The following is a 20,088-nucleotide window of genomic DNA, read 5'->3' on the forward strand; positions in this document are numbered from 1 at the left end:
CATCAAATCACCACACAGCAGAGATCACGTCAGTGGATCCTTTGTTCCATATTGTTTACCAACCAAAGCATCTTGCCACAAAGAACCACAGTCAAGGCACAAAGGTAAGAGGAGAATCTGGACAGAGTCCTGTTGAGGTGGTTGGAGGAACTGAAATGCCCTCACTAACCTTCTGTGAACCCCATTACCTGAACAGCAGATGGCTCAAGTCATGTCGATTTTGGTCTGGCATGCATTGCTTTACCTCTTTTGACATGTACCCTACGGATAATTTTGGCCTAACATTAAATGACGTACATTCTCTGATGGGGAAATGGCAAACGGGGAGGGATGGCAGCCAACAAGCAAAGACTGGCTCTGGGAACACTAGTTCCAGGCCAGGTGCGCGCAGGCACAAGGAAGCTGCCAATCTGGTCCTTCCCTACACACACCACCCTCTTCTACCCTTCCCTCAGGGTGAGGAAGACTCTATTCCCTCTCTCCTTTTCTGGCTTAGACACTCGATCCAGGTAAGAAAGCTGACAACTTGGGAGTAACTATTTAGTAACATTCCTTAAGGCAAGAGCTTTGGATAGAAATATTGTTCTCTTTCCGCCAATACTGGACTCTCGCCTTCCCAAATTCCCTTGGGAAAGCAGTAAAAGGGCAGACTGTCTTGCAGGATCTCTGGCAACTCATCCCTGAAGAACAAGGTGACCAACTTCTCAGAGACGATCGACTCTAAGGAGGCTCTGCTGAAGGCTGAGACAGGAGCCTGGGTCCTCCGCTTCCTCCTTTTCACCCTCTCCTCCCCACGTTGCTACCTCTGGCCAAGCCACCTCATAATGGCAGCCTTACTCTGGGAATAGATGACCAGAGAAACGCCCCTCCTTCATTAGAACCTAGGGATCTGCTCCTGTAGCCCCTCCCTGGACCTTCTTTCTAACCTCTTGATGCCCAATCTTTGCCCGCAAAAAAATCTTTGCTCTTGTGGGTCCTCAACTCCTAGATCCATGAGAGCAACTGTCATTCATTTTTATTTCAATCTAGAGGTTTACGTGCCTCTATGCTCTTCTTCATGAAACATAACTATTCTGCGTCAGAGCCCCCTAAAAAATGCACAGGGGCTTCTGTTTCCTCCTCTGGTTTGAGTATGTCATACCCTCCCACAGACTTTTTGCTTCTGGAAAAGCCCCTCCTCCCTTCCCAACCCATCCTGTGCAATAGAAAACCTGATGAGCTTCAGGGGGAGAGTCCCTGGGAACCTCCTCCCCACCCGACAGGAGGAGACATAGCTGTGCTCTCACCCCAGACCAGTCCTACCTACGCTTCCACATAAACCACTCTAGAAACCCAGGCGCTTCTCCCAGATGGTTCAGGGCGGGAACAGGCAGACGTGAAGCTGCTCCAGCAGGTCACAGGAAGGAAGGCCCATAGCTCTTGATCCTGCCTCATCCCTCCCTGTCACTCCCAATCTGTCGGGGGCCTGATGGTAAGTGGTGCAGCATTCTTCCTTCCAGCCCGGATGCCTGGGTAGAAGAGGGGCCATAGTTTCTCAGTAAAAGTATCAGTGAAGGTGTAGATATGGGAGCGGTCTGTGACATTGTAAAAAGACAGTGTGCCGGCCTCATAGTCTAGGAATATGCCCACCCGCTTGGGTTTCACCTTGATGTGCAAAGGAGTAAAAGGCGTGGTAGTGGCTGCATATTTGTCTCCGTTCCACAGTCGCACTCGCCAGTAGCCAGTCTCAGGCAGTGGGGTCAGCTCGCCCTTTCGGCTCACAGAGTCCCGGCACACACCCACTGCCCAGTGGGTCTTATCGCCCACCTCCACCTCCCAGTAGTGTCGGCCTGAGGTGAAGCCCTCAGTAGCCAGGACGCAAGGGTAGAAGGTGAAGCGCCGTGGTGTGTCAGGTAGGTCCCGGAGTCTTGTCTCCACAAACTTGACGCTCTTACGATCCTCCGACAGGACTAGGTTAGGATGAGCAGTCTCAGGGTCCAGGGTCACATCCGCTGGCGGGAGAAGCCAGAGTGGGGAGCTAGATGAGGACGGGAATAGCTCAACGCCCCTGCCTCAGTCTTCCAGCCTGCCTTACAGAGCCTGTTCCCTTAAAGGCCCCCAGAACACTGTGGTTTGGTTAACTTTCTCCATCCATGGTGTCACCTAAGGGAGGGGAGGGAATACTGCTTCACGTCAGGTGACTAACTCGCTCTTGCCTTTGCAAGGGCTGGTGGGTTAGGCTCCTCCTGCCTGGTCCTCCATCCACAGCCCCCGACATAATCATCATCTCACGGTGCAGAGAAGCACCAGACACAGTTCAAGGGCCAGAAAGAATGGAAAGCGTATGTGAAGAAGGATACAGAGAAAACACCATTGTCGGGTCTAGGGGCAGGGTGATCTGATACCCATTTTCTTGGAACCGTCCTGGTTTATGACTATTTTCTCTGAGTAAAAATGAATGACATTCCCTTCACTCTCTAGAGTGGACCAATTTTAGGCAAATTATTTAACCTTTCTGGGCCCCTGTTCAGAAAACCGTGGGCCTAAGATTAGATGACAGCGAGGCTTTTCACTGCGAGTTCTGTGACTCAGAGTGACCGAAAGCCAGGGAAAGGGCTGGGTGTGGGTGTGGGCGGGGAAAGTGACAGACAGGGTAACTGAAGCCCACGTAAAGACTTGCTGCTCTCTGCTGACACCCTCTGCTCTTTTCCTTTTGGGAACAACTCACCAATTAGCTGTTTAAGGATTTTCCTTAGGGCAAAGTACTGTCGGGGGAAACTGCTGAAGTTCTTTTCAAGCTGTATGGATACTGAGGTCACCTCCATGGTCTTCACCTTTTCACATCTAGGAGGGGCAGGGAGACAGGGGAAGAAAGGGCAGGTCACAGGGAAGCTCCATCCTCCCACCTCCTCCCTCCTCCCTGAGGACAAGCACTTGTGTATTGCTTTCTTTTGCCAATCTGTGGAGAGCCATATGGTCCCCTGGACAAATCCTTAAAATGAGCCTCAGAACTTTCTGGAGGTATTTGTTATATTTCATGCAAATGGGTAATTACCCTTCCCCCTCCCAACCCTTTCCTTCTTCCATCTTGTTTGGACACAATTCTACATCCAGGCACAGGTAGAACCTGGTTCTACATGATTTTGGTAGCTTCCTTAACAAGGAAGTCCTGATGCTCAAAGGGCTACTATTCCCCATGACTTGCTCTCTAACTGGCTTCATGGATGCAATAACCCTTTCCCAGAAGCTGCATGACTTTCCCATCTTATTCCCCCAACTCCTTACTGTACTGTAAGTCTCTAAGCCAAGATCTAACTCACTTAAAGAGTTGCAGGAATCACTTACTTTTCCAGGGTACTTTTGACATCCTAGAGGGAAGGAGAAAAGAAAGCAGTATTGGTCCTGGTAGTCAAGGGTCCTACAGGCAAAAGGGTCCCCCTCCTCCCAAAAGTTCCAGATGTCTAAAACAGAAATAGGGCAAACGGAAGCTACAATGCAAGGAGAAGAGCTCCAGAGGGGTCTGAGTACATCTCTCCCACCTTCCTCCTCACTTTCAACTTCCGGTCATCACGAAGCTTGGCAATTTCTATTCCTTCCAAATGGTTTCTTGTATGTTTGTCTTTGCTCCTCAAGGACACTTGGAGCTCAATGTAGGGTGCAGGGATTGTGTCTGCTCTTCACTCTGTCCCCCAAGTACCAACCACAACACCTGTCTCCTTGAGGATCAGTGCAGATAGCTTCTGACTGGCGGTAGAGGAGTAGGTCCTACTTCCCACTATGGGTTGGTATCCCCCGTTTGGTATTGGTTCATAAACACTAATAACTGTGTGCCAATCCTGATTTGCGAATACTTGGGGTCCAGAAGACAAAGAAGACAAATCTCTGCCCCCAGGATTTCCCAGTTTAATGTGGAAGGCAGAACACACATACATGAAAGGACATGAGAATAAACACCAAGGAGTACATCAGCATGCAGATCAATGTGCAACGGCGCCTCGCTGGGTCCAATGCTGCTAGTCTGATCTCTAAGGTAAGAAACATGTTTCCTACAGCCTTCTAACACCATGCATCTCCTTAAGAAAACAAATGATTTCAAACATTTTTGAGATGTTTACATATCAAAAACAATGTATTTTTTAATACATTTTAAGTGTCCTTCAAACTAGGTTTCTATTGTTTTTTTTAAAAAAAATATGTTTTTATTGATTTTGAGGAAGGGAAAGGGAGAGAGAGAAATATCAATGTTGAAAGAGAAACATCAATTGGCTGCTTCCTGCATGCCTCCTACTGGGGATTGAGCCCACAACCTGGGTATTGCCCTGACCAGGAATCGATCCATGACTTCCTGGATCATAGGTCGATGCTTAACCACTGAGCTACACCAGCGGGGAGGTTTCTATTCTTTTTTAGCACTAGGTAAATCAAATTCTAGGACTTCAAAGTAACTGCATTTACACACTTTTTTAATGCATAGTTTTTTCCCCCACAAATTCAGACTAGATTTCCCTCCTCTCAAAAGAGTGGATTTTTTCTTTGGTACAAATTATGCACATAATTGTTAACAAGACATAAGAACACAAAAATGATTAGAAGGAAATGGGAGAAATCAGAGGAGCTTTTCTGTAGAAATAGATCCTTTGATTATGTCTAGAAGAAAGAACTGGGTTTAAAGAAGCAGAGCAGAGGAGTGAGCATTCCGGGCTGACAAAACAGCCTGTGCAAAGCTAGACTGTGCCCGACCTGAGGGGCCACGCAGGAGCAAGGGTCCAACCTTAAGCATCTCGAAGCCCGACTGCAAGCACTTGCCCTCCACCTCAGCAGCCAGGTGGGCCAGGTCGCGGCGTCTGTCTCCTAGGTGCGCAGCATTTTCTCGGAGGCGCTGCAGAATGTCCTGCTCCTCCTCCTCCAGTCTTGACAGCAACGTCTGCTGCTCTTCATCTAGCCGCCTGTGCAGCTCTTCAAATTCCGTTAGGATCTGCTGTCGGCGACTCTCCACCAGCCTCTGAGAAAAGAGGGAGAGTGCTGCTTATTGAGCAGGGCCAGTGGGCACAGCGTCCCTTTCCCTACCGACCATGCGTATGAATTCCAGTGTCATTACAAACAGTTTAACGGGACACTTGTTTCTCTCCACTGTCAGTTCCTTCTATAAAGAATAGCTCTATCCCGCTGAGGACTTGGGAGTGAAGACCAGTGGGAAGATAAAAATCAATGTTTAAAAGTTTTAATTTTCTTAAATTACATTAATTTCTAAAAAGCCATGCTTTTATGTTTTAGGAAAAATAATTCAAGACATAAGAACTCAATAATATAATGACAAACTATCTCAGATATCAGAAATATCTGATGATAAAGTTCTAGCTATTGTAATTCGTTAAGAAAGGAAAATACAGCCCCAGCCAGTTTGGCTCAGCAGATAGAGCGTGTTGACCTGTGGACTGAAGGCTGCCGGTTTGATTCTGGTCAAGGGCCCCCAGTAGGGGCGTGCAGGAGGCAGCCAGTCAATTATTTTTTCTCATCACTGATGTTTCTCTCTCTCCCCCCGTCCTTCCTCTCTGAAATAAAAAAAAATATTTAAAAAAAATAAAGAAAAGGAAAATACAAATACTGGCAAGTTAAGCGATATGACTGTCATCATTTGTATGTTTCAAGATAGCTACCTGATAAAAACATGATCAGATAGAATTAATTGAAGAAGAATCAGTAAGATTCTAGCAATGGGCTGTAACAAATATATAGATTTCAGGGCTGAACCTGAAACAGTTTCAAGTCATTTCTGAGACTTGGTAATTGCCATCCCAGGAACAGGTTTCAAAGTTTCTTAGTAAATGAGTTGCTTAAAATTTGAAACACACTTTCTCTCAGTCAGCATATAGACTTGAACCTTTCCCATTCCGGGAACTTGCTAATATAGGGTTCAAACACCAGCCACAATCCTTTCTGAGGGTTATCAGCAAGCACATCCCACCTCTGGACTTCCACTGCAACGAGAAGCGATCTCCCCAAAGAAGGCTTCTCGCCGCGTCACGTGGCTGGCGGGGAGCGAAGTGAGCAGCAGAGATAGGACTGTGGAAGGAGGAAGTGGCCGGGACTGAAAGGCAGGGCTGTGGTGACTGGAGTGGCCCTGGAGCCTGGGTGGCCTCCCAGGCCTGCTGCCAGGAGAGGCTGATGAGCTCCAGTGGGGTAGCGGCCGCTGCTCCCATTTCACTGCTGCCCGTGCAGAACCACATGGAACAAAACATATTCCCACGCCCTGGCCGGTTTGGCTCAGTGGACTGAGCATCGGCCTGCAGACTGAAGGGTTCCGGGTTCGATTCCGGTCGAGGGCAAGTGCCCAGATTGTGGGCTCGATTCCCAGAGGGGGCCTGCAGGAGGCAGCCAATCAATGATTCTCTTTCATCATTGATGTTTCTATCTCTCTCTCCCTCTCCCTTCCTCTCTCTGAAATCAATAAAAATATCTTTAAAAAAACCACATTCCCACAACACATACCTTGACATAAAACACAGCCTGGGTGTGTGTTTAGGGGTGATGAATGGGTGGAATTTAGAATTCATAACTGATAAACAGGTAGCAAAATAGTTCTTCATATAAGCCCATAGTCCCTTCTCTTTTTTCACTCTGTATTTGCAGTGCAGTGGTTCTTAAAGAGGGTGTGAAATTATGTTTGGAATATCATTTTGAGATATTATGTCACCAAGAGCTAAGTGCTTGTGGTATTTGAGTCAACATGGCTCACAATGACCTCAGTCTGAATTTGCATTTGTGGCATTGTTGTGATATCACGTAGGTGAAAGGACAAAGCTATACCGCAGTGTCTTTCAGGGTACTCATGTTTAAATATTACACAGCAGCTTTCATTACACGTCACTTTTCTTTTGTTGAATTATATTATACTATACTAGTAGCCCATCGCGCGATATCGCACACAGTAGGCCACCCGCCGCTTCCGTGGGAGCCGGAGGGAACCGCTGTGCGCCGCGCTGCTTCCAAGGGAGCCGCGTGGCTTCTGCAGGAGGCGGAAGCCAGCCACTGGCCGGGAGGGAGCCAGGAGGGAGCTGAGCTGCTTCCGCGGGAGGCAGGCCCACCGTCTCCTCTCCGGCCTGTGCTCGGCCACAGAGACTGTGGGCCGGCCCCCCTGTCCCTGTCTGTGTCTGCTCCGGCTCCGGGAGGGGGGGGGGGGGGGGGCAGCCCGAGCCGGGGTGCGGCAGCTTGTTGGCCCCGTCTCTGTCTCCGTCTCCGCTCTGGGCCTCACCTGCCCGCTCAACCTCCTCCAGTCTGGTTGTGAACCGTTATGGCGTCCCGGCCTAACCTGCATGACAGTTTCTTTTTAAAATTATGTAGCTAGATTATTTTATGAATAATTATCATTTCAGCATGGCTAATTACAAATTATTATTATTTCTTTAATCTTATTGTTGAGATGATCACAGATGTCCCTCTTTGTTCCTCTCCCTGGGTCCCACCACACCCCAGGCCTTCGTCACCCTCACACATCAGTTTTAAAAGGGCATTGGGTCACCTCGGAGGGGAGGCAAGGGAGGGTGGGTGGGTGGGAGGTAATCAATCAAAGACCCTGTATGCATATATGCATAACCCATGGGCACAGACAGTGGGGTGGTGAGGGCCTGGGGTGGAGGCCATGGGTGGGTTGGAGGGGGTCGATGGGGGAGAAAGGGGAACATATGTAATAGTTTCAACAATAAATATTTAAAAAATAAAATAAAATAAAAGGGCACTGGGTCTGATTCTGGAGGTGGAGATGAGGGAGGAGGAAGAACTCAAATGGTTACTACAGAAAGGTTGATGCCCTGCCCAGTTGCTCAGTGGTTAGTGTTGGCCCATGGACTGAAGGGTTGAGGGCATGTACCTTGGTGTTGGGTTTGATCATGCAGTTTTGGGTTTGATTGTGTGGGAGGCAACCAATCAATGTGTCTCTCTCATCTCGTTTCTCTCTCTCTCTCTCTCTCTCTCTTTCCCCCACTCCTTCCCTTCCACTCTGTCAGAAAATCAATAGAAAAAATATCCTCAGGTGAGAATTTAAGAAAAAGAAAGGCTAGTGATAGTTTCTGAAACCACTGAAATGGTAGCTTACATCTGTAAAAACCACAGTTCTGTTTATGTATTTAGAAGGTTTTAAAATTTTTGTTCCCCTCTCGATCCTTTACCTTTAGGAAGAGAATCAACAGGAAGAGGGAAGTTAATGACTGGGAAGAAGCTTCGTTTTCACCTATTTTAAGTTTCTCTGGAGCCTTTCAAAAGATCAAAGAACGTTTTAAAAATATATTTTTATTGATTTCAGAGAGGAAGGGAGAGAGAGAGAGATAGAAAGATGAGAGAATCGGCTGCCTCCTGCACGCCCCCTATTGGGGATTGAGCCCACAACCCAGGCATGTGCCCTTGACAGGAATCAAACCTGGGACCCTTCAGTCTGCAGACTGATGCTCTATCCCCTGAGTCAAACCAGTTAGGGCAAGAATTTCTTTTTAAATCCACCTTTGCAATCAAAATTAGTTCAATTAAAAAAAATTTCAGCCCCGCTGGTGTGTTCAGTGGTTAGAGCATCATTGGCCCACACACTGAAGGGTTTCGAGGTTGATTCCCAGTCAAGGGCACATAACTGGGTTGCAGGTTCAATCTCTGACCCTGGTTGGGGCGCTTGCTGGAGGCAATCAATCCATGCGTCTCTCTTACATCGATGTTTCTATCTCTCTCTCTCCTCCTCCTTCCCTCCCTCCCTTCCACTCTCTCTAAAAATCAATGGGAAAAATATCCTCAGGTAAGGTTTAACAACAACAAAAATCAAATGCTTGCTTTGTTAAAATGTATAAAGGACTAAGGTATCAATACTTGCTTTCTGTCGAAATGTCATTGTTAAGGAATTACTGTTTCTACTATTTTCAAATATGTGTTTAATTTCTGGTGATACCAAAAGCTCATTATTTCTTCTGGCATCCTTTAATGAGGTCAAATTTCTGTGTTGTCCCCTCGTGAACTGGCACCTATGCTTTTTATACCATGTCATTATTTTGCTACTTGACTGTAAGATCAAGAAGGGCAGGGCTGTTTCTGCTCATCATTGTTTCCCAGTGTCAAATACATGGTTTGACCTATACTGGAAGCTTAAGAAATATTTATTGATTCATGCAGAACTAGTATCCCTAGCTTTGCTACAAACTGGTTGTGTGATCTTGGATTAGCCTTGGACTATCCAAGCTGTTCCCACCTGTGTACACTTGGGCGGGTGTGTTTGTGACAGCTACCTTACGAGGAACTGAGTTCCCGCTTGCCAAAGATGGCCGCTGGTACTTCTGGCTTCTCTATGTCCCCCTTGTGCCAAGTCTAGTTGAATACAGGATTCCAACCAGGGCAGAACCCTAAGACCTAATACAATTCTGTAAGCTTGGAATGTCATGAATATATAATGAATTAATGTACAGAATTCAATAAATACTAGTTATTACTGCTACTATTAATACTTATTCACTGACCATTAGAAGAAATAAGACAGAAACAAAAACACCATGCTGCAAACACGGTGATGCTCTGAAGGAGATGCAGGAATATATGAAAAGGAAGAAGGCTAAGTTCTGAAGGGTTGGGAAAAGCTGCACAGAAAGTGGCTTTCCCGCTGCCCGAGGACGGACAGGGTTCTGCAGGTAGAGGAAGGAAAGAGGAAGGGCATCCCGGAAGACACCTGTCATTCCCGAGCTCACTGGAGTTAAGAGAATGTCATTGGACAGTTCTTCTGGGAGCTCTCGGTCAGTTCCTTCTCTCTTTCTCCCGAGTGAACCTTCCAAATTCTCCTCTCCTCCATCCCTCTAAGAAAGTCCTACTCCTGCACACTCAGCAGAGCAGCCTCCTTCCCTGCTGTACACAGCACAGGAGACCAACAGGCACGAACCCTCTGAACTCGCCAGATGTAAGACATTCCGCCTGTCCTTTACCTCTTCCAGCCTCCTCCTCAATACTTAATTCATGACAAGTAATGTAAGTACAATGTCTAAAGACAATCAAGCCTAAGAAAATACCACCATTTCTAAGAGTATAGCATTTTTCTAATGACTCAGAACTGGTGGATTAAATAATGTGTTAATGCTTGGTTCACTGCCTGCCTTTACCTTGAGCTCTGCAGGCTTCTGCTCCTCTGAGGACTTACAGCGGGTGATCTCCTGCAGCTTCTGTTCCAGAGGCGCCAGGCACTTCTGCAGTTTTTCCTGAGGGTAGGAAGTGGGAGAGGTGGCATCTGGGATTGGCTGGCATAGCCTATATTCAGAGGTTAGCCCATTTGTTTTAAACCATTTGTTTGCATCCTACCCATCTCACCAGCTCTTGAGCCAATTCCCTCCCTTGCCTGTCACTTGTGATGTTAACTTCTTACAGTTCTCTCTTCCTGCCACCAGCCTGAATCTATCACCCTCCTTGCTCACCATTTTTTTTCCTATCTAGCAGAAGAGAAGATGTAAAATACCAATGTGGGACTAAATCTAGAATTAGGGTCTTACACGGGGGTAAATGTCCTCTCACTGAACCTCAGTGGTCCAGCGGTCACCAACCCCATCCACCTTCTAACTCAAGTAACTCCTATTACTGTCAAAGTGACCTTCTGGACCCTGATGTCCGTCTTTAAACTTGCATTTCCATTCAACTCTAACCACCTGCAAATATAATGAAATCTTACTTATAAACAACCTTAAATCTTATTTCCAAGACTAAAGGCCCGGTGCATGAAAATTCATGCACTGGAGGGGGCGTCCCTCAGCCGGCCTGCCCCGTCTCACAGTCCGGCCTGCCCCCTCTCACAGTCCGGGAGCCCTCAGGGGCGGGAGGCGACTCTGCGATCAGGGAAGGCGACGCCCCATCACACCTCTGCTGCTGCCACTGCCGGCAGCACCTCGGCCTGCCCTGGTTACCTGAGCCTTGGGCGGCCAGGCAGCTGCCATCCGAGGCTTGCCTACACCTTGGGTGGCCCTGGGTGGCTGGGCAGCTGCCATCTGAGGCTTTCCTGTGCCTTAGGCCGGCCCTAGGTGGCTGGGGGGCTGAGGGGATTGGGGGACTCCGGAGGCAGGCATGCGGCTGAGGGGATTGGGCGCTGCTATCTTTGAGGGTGGGGTAGTCAATTAGCATATTCCCTCTTTATTAGGATTTTATTAACATAATTAATTAAACTATTTGATAAAGTGCTAAGACATTAGCAGCTCTAATTTCTGTTACTCAAACATTTACTCTCTGTCCCAGCAATAATTTAAACCAGATGTCATGTTATCCATTATCTGGGGAAGATGCAAATAACAGACTGGTTCAGTCTAAACCAGCCTAGGGCAAACTATGGCCCGCGGGCTGGATCCGGCCTGTTTGAAATGAATAAAACTAAAAAAAAAAAAAGACCGTACCCTTTTATGTAATGGTTTACTTTGAATTTATATTAGTTCACACAAACACTTTATCCATGCTTTTGTTCCGGCCCTCCAGTCCAGTTTAAGAACCCATTGTGGCCCTCGAGTCAAAAAGTTTGCCCACCCCTAGTCTAAACTGAAATGACAGTCTTCCCAGTACCAATGGGAAGGGAAAGGATACTCTGAGCAGGGGACAGAATGAGGAAACCAGACCACTTTTCAGTTCTTCCTAACGTGGATCTTCTCTATGTGTTCTCATTCATTATGAAAAATACTAGAGGCCCTTGGCCTGGCCTGCATCCTCTTGCAATCCGGGACCCCTTGGGGGATGTCAGAGAGCCGGTTTTGGCCTGATCCCTGCAGGCCAGGCCGAGGGACCCCACTGGTGTATGAATCGCGCATTGGGCCTCTAGCATGCATATAAGATCTTTGCTTAATCTCTTTCTGCCCTCCCTCCTCCCCTCTGAGATTCATTAGTCTGTTCCATGTTTACATGCCTGTGCGTTGAACATCTGCCCCCTGGTGGTCAGTGTGCATCATAGCTACCGGTTGAATGGTCGAACGGTGGCTTAGGCTTTTATATATAGAGAGTAGAAGCCTGGTGCACGAAATTCGTGCAGGGGGTGGGGGGTGTCCCCTCAGCCCAACCTGCACTCTCTCCAACCCGGGACCCCTTGGGGAATGTCTGATTGGGCCTAAACCGGCAGTTGGACATCCCTCTTACAATCTTGGACTGCTGGCTCCTAATTTCTCACCTGCCTGCCTGCCTGGTTGCCTCTAACTGCCCCCCCCCCCCCCACCGGCCTGATTGCTCCTAACTGCCCCCCCCCGCCAGCCTGGTCGCTCCTAACTGCCCTCCCTGCTGGCCTGGCAACTCTTACTGCCCCACCCTGCCGGCCTGGTCGCCCCCAACTGGCCCCCCCCTTCCACCGGCCTAGTCGCCCCTCACTGCTCCCCCTGCCAGTCTAATCGCCCCCAACTATCCCCCCTGCCGCTCTGGTCGCCCCCAACTGCCCCCCTTGCTGGCCTGGTTGCCCCCAACTGCCCTCCCCCCCCTGCCAGCCTGGTCGCCCCTCACTAACCCCCCTACTGGCCTGGTCACCCCATGCAGCCTGCTTGTCCAGTTGTAGGCAACCACCTTGTGAGGGGATGAGGATTAATTTGCATATTACCTCTTTATTATATAGGATGTTATAGTCCAAGATCCCTCATGCTCAAATGTGTTAGAAAGGTCAGAGAGAAATTTTGGGGTACTCCTCACCACTGTTCCTCATGCTTGAGGATAACTGGGCAGATGTACTTTGTGTCCCCTGTGCATGCACCTTAGAGGGAACTACAGAGTGAGACCCAGACACAGTCTTGCTCTCAGGAGCTTACGATCCTCTACCTAGAGAGCCTCCCTCTACTGCATTCCTCCCTTTGCCCCACGCTGACTTCATGTGTCTGGTTCCCCACCTTGTACTCCTGTGTGGCGTCGTCCAGTGGTGCGACGTTGTGGGCCCGATGGGTGTGGGAAATTGCACATATCAAACATACAGCCTCCTGGTCCTCATAGCAGAAGAGGCTGAGGGCCTCATGATGCTGAGGGCAGAGGCTCTCATCCCGGATCTTCCGCTTGACAGCTTGGAGCTGCTTGGCAATTTCCACCATACTGCCTAGTTGACGATTAGGCCGGAGACTGCGGTACCGGGAGGTCTTTCGACAGACTGGACAAGGAAAGTCCCTCTCTAGGTCCTCCCACCAGCGGGTGATGCAAGCTTTGCAGAAGTTGTGCCCACACTCAATGATGACAGGCTCCTTCAGGTACTCCAGGCACACAGAGCAGCTGGCCTCCACCTGTAAGTTCTCCAGAGCTGCGGCTGTGGATGCTGCAGAGGCCCCAGCCTCTAACAGACTCGTCTCTGCCATTATTTAACTTAGGGATAGGAAGGAGGCAGAGAAAAATGTTAGTTGGAGATTTAAATCTTTCTTTTTCTGCATCCCTGCCCCAACATTTACCCAGATGTCAAACCCTAATTCTAGATTTAGCCCCACGTTGGTATTTTACATCTTTTCTTCCCCTAGATTCAACCTCGCTTTTGTTTCTCTAGCTCCAAAACTTATGACTCCCAGCCATCAATCTAATTTTTTTTCCTATGCAGCAAACTGATTATTCCTCCCCACCTCCCCATCTCTTTTGTCTTTTGCCTCTGCTTTCCCTTGTTAGAAACAGAGGCTTCCTTTAACTGTAGCCCAACATACTACTGATCCAGGCTCATCCCACTTGTATCGTAAAACCAATTTTCTAGACTGGGGGTGGGGAATCTTTTTCCTGCCAAGGGCCATTTGGTTATTTATTACATCATTTGTGGGCCATACAAAATTATCAACTTAAAAATTAGCCTGTTAAAAAAAAAAGGAAACAATAAAAGAAAAAAAATTAGCCTGCTATATTTGTCAAACATTTAATTAACTCACACCTAATGCCCTGACAGGGCCAGACCAAATGATTTTGCAGGCCTTATATGGCCCATGGGCCGATGTTCCCCACCCCTGTTCTATGCCTAGTCTGACATATTTTTCTAACGGATGAAAAAGGAGTTTGAGAAAGTGCAGTGCTATAAAAATCAAAGTATTAAGATTTCTTAAATTAGATGTATTTTAAAGTTTAACGTCACAGAATTTTATTGCAGTAGTCCACTGGAGCCTAAGCCAGATTCTCTGCCACTGTTCTCTCTTTTAAATAATAATAATAAGAATTAGTTAGGCAAGGGTAACAACCTCTTCTTTTTAGGAAAGTCTGATATGATTCTTCCTTTTATCAGATTAGTCTAGAGCAGTGGTCGACAAACTGCGGCTCACAAGCCACATGCGGCTCTTTGGCCCCTTGAGTGTGGCTCTTCCACAAAATACCAACTTCTGTGCATGGGCCACGAAGTTTCAATCGCACTGTACGTGTGCGCCCACACGTGGTATTTTGTGGAAGAGCCACACTCAAGGGGCCAAAGAGCCGCATATGGCTCGCAAGCTGCAGTTTGCCGACCACTGCTCTAGAGGAAGTGTGCTCTCCTCTTGGAATGAAACGATTTATACAATATCCCAATTGTATTTGTGCATTTGGACATTTAGAACTACTGAAAAGTGATAAATTCATGGCAACTATACTACAGAGTGTATTACTGAGCCCAGGCCAGTAACTTCAACTTCTTGAAAAGAGGGCCGAAAAGTCTCTTTTAAATATCCAGCAGTGACTGGAGTCTTATGAAACAGCTATCAATAACGAATTCCTTGGACACACTGTGTGTCCAGCTAATGGGTATTGGATGGCTGGGGAAGAAAACTAAAGAGGCAATCAAAATCTCCCTCAAGTGAAGCCTCCAAAGAATGAGAAGTGTATCAAAGAGGTTTCTAAAGCAGAAGGCTGGTCCTCTGCTGGTAAAACGTCACTTTCACTTAAGAAATGGCCGATTTCTCTATCTTCGTGACCCCTCCTGTCCACCCTCCCTCCTGCATGGGGCCGGACAGAGGGAAAGCAATTGGGTAGGCCTGTGTTGAGAGGGAACTGGGTTCATAATGACCCTCATGCCTGTATACATTGAGGGCGCACATGAGGTCTTTAATTTGGAGGAGTAACTAATTCGAATCTCAATTCCTCCCTCGGCCAGGAGACTGTGCAGCCCGCGAAGCGTCCCCACCGAAGGGCCCCGGTCTCCAGCACAGAGCGGCCTCCTCCCTGGCGGACCCAACTGCATGCAGTGAGGGACTGCGCTGCAACGGGGGCGGGAAAGCACGGGAAGGTGAGGGAAGGAGCGAGGACTTGGGGCCACGGCGCCTCGGGCTGGACCTTTCTCTCCCTGTTCCTGGTGTCTCTGTCGAAGCGCCAACTCCAGGCACGTCCTCATTTGCGTCTACACTGTCCGGGGCCCCACCTGGTGACCCCCTCCTGAGCATGGGCCACAGCTCGGTCCCACCCCGTCTCCATCTTCTCCCGGCCGGTCAGGCGCAGGGGCTGGAGAGGGGAGAGGTTGGCAGGGAGGGAGGGGTGCGTGTCCAGGAGCGGAGGACTGAAAGTGGGGTGCCCGCAGCCGGGGCGCAGCCGAGACCCGCGGGGACGACGTCAGTTTCACGGGGGAGGCGAGCGGCGGCGGGAAGGGGGCACGGCGGGGTAGCCAAGCAACGCCGGACGCGCTGACGTCGCCGGGGCGGCCAACGTCCCCGGCCCGAGGCGGGTGGAGGCGGCTGAGGGTACGTGCGGGCGGGTGACGCGGTCGCGGGCGCTGGGACGCGGCGTGCGGGGCCGGCCGGCGGGGGCAGACCCCGGGCCCGGGCCCGGCGGCGGGACGGCACCTACCTTCCCGGCCTCGGATCCGGCAGTGCGGGGCGCGGAGCCGCCAGAGCGCTGCCTCCTTCCTCCTCCCCCCGCCCCGCCTGCAGCGCGACACACAATACTCGCCGGAAGCGGAAGTCGTTCCTGGAGGCTCGTGTCTGGGAGCCGGTGTCCGCGGGCGGCCGCGGGCCTGGCGCTGCCCGCGGCGGAGGAAGGCGGGAGGCCGGAGGTGAGGCACGCCGGCCGGAGTCCCGGGCGAGAAGGGACCCGGAGGGGCAGGGGGCCGAAACGTGGTCGCCCAGGCGGCCCGGGAGTCCTCCGGACTGAGGGCCGCGCATGCGCGTGGCTGAGCTCTGACGCCCAGTGCCCGCGGGCGCCGACGGACGCGGGTGGTGAGCTGACCCACCCGGCTGCGCTGGGCTGGGCTCCGGCTCGGCTCGGCTCGGCTCGGGCTGGGTTCGGTTGGTTCTGGGTGGCGCAGGGAGCTGCCGGAGCCGGGCGGGACGGGTTGGAGCTACACCTGCCTCGGCTGGCCAGTCGGGAGAAGCTGCCTAGTTGCGGCGGCCATTTACGGGGCGGACCTGCAGGTCTCAGTGGACACGTCACTTCCGACTGGGTTAGGGTTAGCCTTGACCACCTGGGAGTGAGTCCTCCCAGCCGTGGGCTTCGTGCCCCTCGCCCTGTGATCTTGTCCCCCCGGAGTGGCAACCCCGCGGGAGCGGGCCTGCGCCTCTGCTGCTCGCCTGTGTCCCGGCTGCGCGCGAGCCGCGGCCGCTCCCTTGCCCGTGTTGGGGCTGCGCGCGAGCCTCCGCGAGTAGATGGTGCTGGTGTGGACTCGGATCGGACCGCGTTGCGGCGGCCTTGCTGCCGGAAGCTGCGCGGGCCCGGGGCTGGAGGGGGAGGGCGGCGGGGCGGGAGGAGCTGGGCCGGAGTGGGCCCTGCGGTGCGGAAGGGTCGCGCCTCCTCTCCCGCGCCCCTGGCTGCGGAGTCGGACTGAAGGAGGCACCTGTTCTGATGTTCCCTCCAGGGCGGTGGCCAGAGGCCCGACGTGGCCCGTGTAAGTTGGGATGCTCTTTACAAACAGTGCTCGGCGTTTAGCCTCATCCTGGGAGCCAGAAACTATGTATTTGCAGAAAATATTCAGATGTGCGAGTTATAAAGATTTGTGATCACACGTGCTAAATACAGGCGGTCTACTTTTTCCTTACTGTTCTTTTGCTCACTTTTCTTTTTAGTAGCCAATGATTGAAGAGGCTTAAACTTGAGAAAATGACATTTATTAACTCCATCATTGCTATTGGGCCATTAGAAATTGTAGCAGCAGTACTTGTTCTAGTTCACAAAATGCCTCAATGCTAAGGTAGCATGGCTTTGCAGGGAGAGTGATGAGTGTTGTAATGCTGATTTACGCCAAGTGATGCAAAAAGTGAATTATAATGAGATGGGTTTTTTAATGAGATGAAAATTTATAAACATATTTTTAATATTTTTATATCAGGAAAGGAGAGTAGAAGATGGCTTGAAATTAATGAGTCGTATAGAAGAAATAGCTATATTAGCAGTGCAGGTGGAGAGGTTTCAACTGTTCAGATTTCTTAGCAAAAGGCAACGTACCTAATTCCTCCCCCCCACTCCCTTTTTTTCATTTACTTAATTATGAAAAATTTCAAACATAGACAGTCTTCAGTTTGGGCTTTTTGTACTTTATACTATTTTCTGTCTTTTTAGTTCAGTAATATTAAGCTACCTCATTCTTTTTCAAGTCTGTGTTATTATTTTATTCTGTAGCCATAACTTACTCAGCTATTTTATTTAGAGTACACATTTAGGTTCTTTCCGAGTCTTACTAAATGAAGGCTATAGTGAACATCCTTGTACATATATCTTTTCCCCTCAGTTTTGAGATATAATTGACATACAATGTTGTAGTAGCTTAAGGCATGCAACATAATGATTTGATATATTTGCACAGGTATGTTTAGATTGTCATGCCATCTACACTAATAAAAGAGAAACATGGTAATTAGCGTACGACCGCTACCCTTCCCATTGGCTAATCAGCATATCCTTATGCAAATTAACTGTCAGCCAAGATGGCGGCCGGCAGCCATGCACTAAAGTGAGCAGGGAGGCTTGCTTGCTCCAGTGACGGCGAACTCCAACGTTCCCCGCCTGCCGCTGCCGGCCTCTCAGCTGCAACTCTAAGCAACTATGTACTATGTTGCAAATAAGCTAAACAAAACCCCAGAAACCGGCTTTCATTCAGCCGGGCTTCAGCCAGCCGGACCGCAACATTGTATCGATGTTTTCAGCAGCGAGGCCTCAGAGCTAAAGCTGGCCCAGAATAAAAAAGCAAAAAAAAGCAAAAAAAAAGCGGTTGGGAGCTTCAGTCACCCGCTTCCGGAAAACAGCCCTCAGCCCCTCACCCAGACTGGCCAGGCACCCCAGTGGGGACCCCCACCCTGATCCAGGACACCCTTCAGAGCAAACCAGCCAGCCCCCACCCGTGCACCAGGCCTCTATCCTATATAGTAAAAGGGTAATATGCCTCCCAGCACTGGGATCAGCGGAGCAGTGAGGCTCCTGGCACTGGGATCAGTGTGACAGGGGAAGGAGCACCAACCCCCTGATCAGCCCTGCTCTGTGCCTGATAGGGGGGAGCTCCCCAATCCCCTGATTGCCCTGCGGCTCTGTGTTTGACAGGGTGCGGCACACCAACCCCCTGAGCGGCCCTGCTCTGTGTGTGTCAGGATAGAGCCATAACCTCTCCATCAGCCCTGCCCTGAGTGTGACAGTGGTGGTGCCCCAACCCCCTGATCGGCCCTGCTCTGTGGGTGATAGAGGGTGGCGCCCCAACCCCCCTCCACGCGCCTTGCTCTGTGTGTGACAGGGTAGAGCCATAACCTCCCCATTGGCCCTGCCCTGAGTGTGACAGGGTGCAGCGCCCCAACCCCCTGATCCGCCCTGCTCTGTGTGTGACAGGGGGCGGTGCCCCAGCTCCCCTATCGGCCCTACTCTGTGAGTGACAGGGGGGAGCTCCTCAACCCCCTGATCGGCCCTGCTCTGTGCGTGACGGGGCGGCGCCCCAACTCCCCAATTAGCCCTGCTCTGAGCCTGACCAGGGGCTGCACCTAGGGATTGGGCCTGCCCTCTGCCACCCGGGAGCAGGCCTAAGCCAGCAGGTCGTTATTTCCCGAGGGGTCCCAGACTGCGAGAGGGCACAGGCCAGGCTGGGGTTCCCGCCCCCCCCCCCCCCCCCCCCCCCCAGTGCACAAATTTTTGTGCACCGGGCCTCTAGTAAAGTAATAAGATAGATTTCTGGAAGTTGGGCTGCTGGATCAAAAGGCATGGACATTTAAACATCTAATAGAGTCTTCCCATAAGGTTGAACCTATTTATGCCTGCACCAGCATGTTATGAGATAGTCTATCCCTACCATGGAGCCAGTGTTGATATTTCAAGTGTAAAAAATTTTGGGAATATTTTTCATTTAACGTTTTTAATGATTGCCTAACTTATGTTGCAGGTACCATACATTTTTCAGCCTTTTATCAGCAGATGGCATTTATTAATTTATTGAATGTTTCTTAGTTTCCTTTTTTAATTTTTGCTGCTGCATAAATAGTGTTACAATACAGATTCTCTGAACATATGTCAATACGTATAGTGGATTTCTTACTCTGAGAACGGTTCCTGTGTTGAAGGGTATTCTATAGCTTTAATTTTAATGGGTATTGCGATGTTGGTTTTTCAGGAGCCTGTTATTCTTCACATGTCCCTCGGCAGCAGTGCATGAGCTTGTCCCTTTTCCCACATCCCCGACAGTGTCATCTGTGTTGGCCACCCCCCCAACCATTCACTTAAATTGCATTTAGTCACTTAAATTGCATTTCCTCTTCCTTAGTAATTTAGAGTATCTTTTTGTTCTTTGTTTGTCACTGGGATTTGTTTTTCTGTGCATTTCCAATCCTGCTCTTTGCCTGCTTTTCCTATTGTGTTGTTTGTCTTTTTATCTATTTCTACGTACACGTGTACATGTGACAAGTTGTCCTCATTAAGAAATCCATCCTGATCCTCAGATTCTAATTTACTTTCCTAGGTTCTCGTATAGTATTTTTTATTTTTAAATTTAACTCTTTATCTTTAGTTTTCCTTAGAGCGGTTCTGTCCATTAGAAATATAATGTAAACCACTCAAGTTTTTTATTTGTGGCTGCATTTTTAAAAAGTTAAAAAAAAATAGGTGAAATTTAATTTCACCAACTAAACCCATTCTATAAAAAAATATTTTTACATGTAATTAATTTTAAACAATTGTTAATGAGATATTTTATGTTCTTGTTTTTATACTAAGTCTTTGAAATTTGGTGTATATTTTACTTACATCTCAGTTTAGACTAGGCATATTTTA

The 20,088-nt window shown here is 49.4% G+C and overlaps 2 protein-coding genes across 5 annotated transcripts in view; one reads left to right on the forward strand and one right to left on the reverse strand.

Moving 5' to 3' along the window:
• Positions 1-24: 24 nt before the first annotated feature.
• TRIM39 (tripartite motif containing 39) lies at positions 25-15,972 on the reverse strand. The gene is made up of 7 exons (XM_070419037.1): positions 15,703-15,972; positions 12,828-13,287; positions 10,098-10,193; positions 4,751-4,981; positions 3,325-3,347; positions 2,708-2,823; positions 25-1,991 (listed from the first exon to the last, which is right to left on the reverse strand). The coding sequence occupies exons 2-7, from the start codon at positions 13,278-13,280 to the stop codon at positions 1,444-1,446; spliced, it is 1,467 nt and encodes a 488-aa protein (XP_070275138.1). The 5' UTR covers positions 13,281-13,287; positions 15,703-15,972; the 3' UTR covers positions 25-1,443.
• The window catches only part of LOC139012753 (endogenous retrovirus group FC1 Env polyprotein-like), a 52,614-nt gene continuing 48,104 nt past the window's right edge, over positions 15,579-20,088 (forward strand). For 2 of the 4 annotated variants that reach the window (XM_070419038.1, XM_070419041.1), the window contains exon 1: positions 15,825-15,907. The gene's annotated coding sequence lies outside the window, so the exon portion shown is untranslated. Of the gene's footprint in view, positions 15,597-15,824; positions 15,908-20,088 lie in introns of those variants that run through there. The other 2 variants (XM_070419040.1, XR_011471894.1) reach the window with 2 other exon arrangements.

The sequence above is a fragment of the Myotis yumanensis genome, unplaced genomic scaffold (assembly GCF_028538775.1).
Source record: "Myotis yumanensis isolate MYYU_CA2020_CCGP unplaced genomic scaffold, mMyoYum1.0.hap1 SCAF_6, whole genome shotgun sequence".
Taxonomy (NCBI): domain Eukaryota; kingdom Metazoa; phylum Chordata; class Mammalia; order Chiroptera; family Vespertilionidae; genus Myotis; species Myotis yumanensis.

Excerpts from the sequence above, each read along its gene's own strand:
- TRIM39 (XM_070419037.1), bottom strand. The coding sequence starts at position 13,280 with ATGGCAGAGACGAGTCTGTTAGAGGCTGGGGCCTCTGCAGCATCCACA. Across the intron at positions 2,824-3,324 it reads GTCAAAAGTACCCTGGAAAA|ATGTGAAAAGGTGAAGACCA; the intron begins GTAAGTGATTCC and ends TGCCCCTCCTAG. Across the intron at positions 1,992-2,707 it reads AATCCTTAAACAGCTAATTG|CGGATGTGACCCTGGACCCT; the intron begins GTGAGTTGTTCC and ends TTCTCCCGCCAG.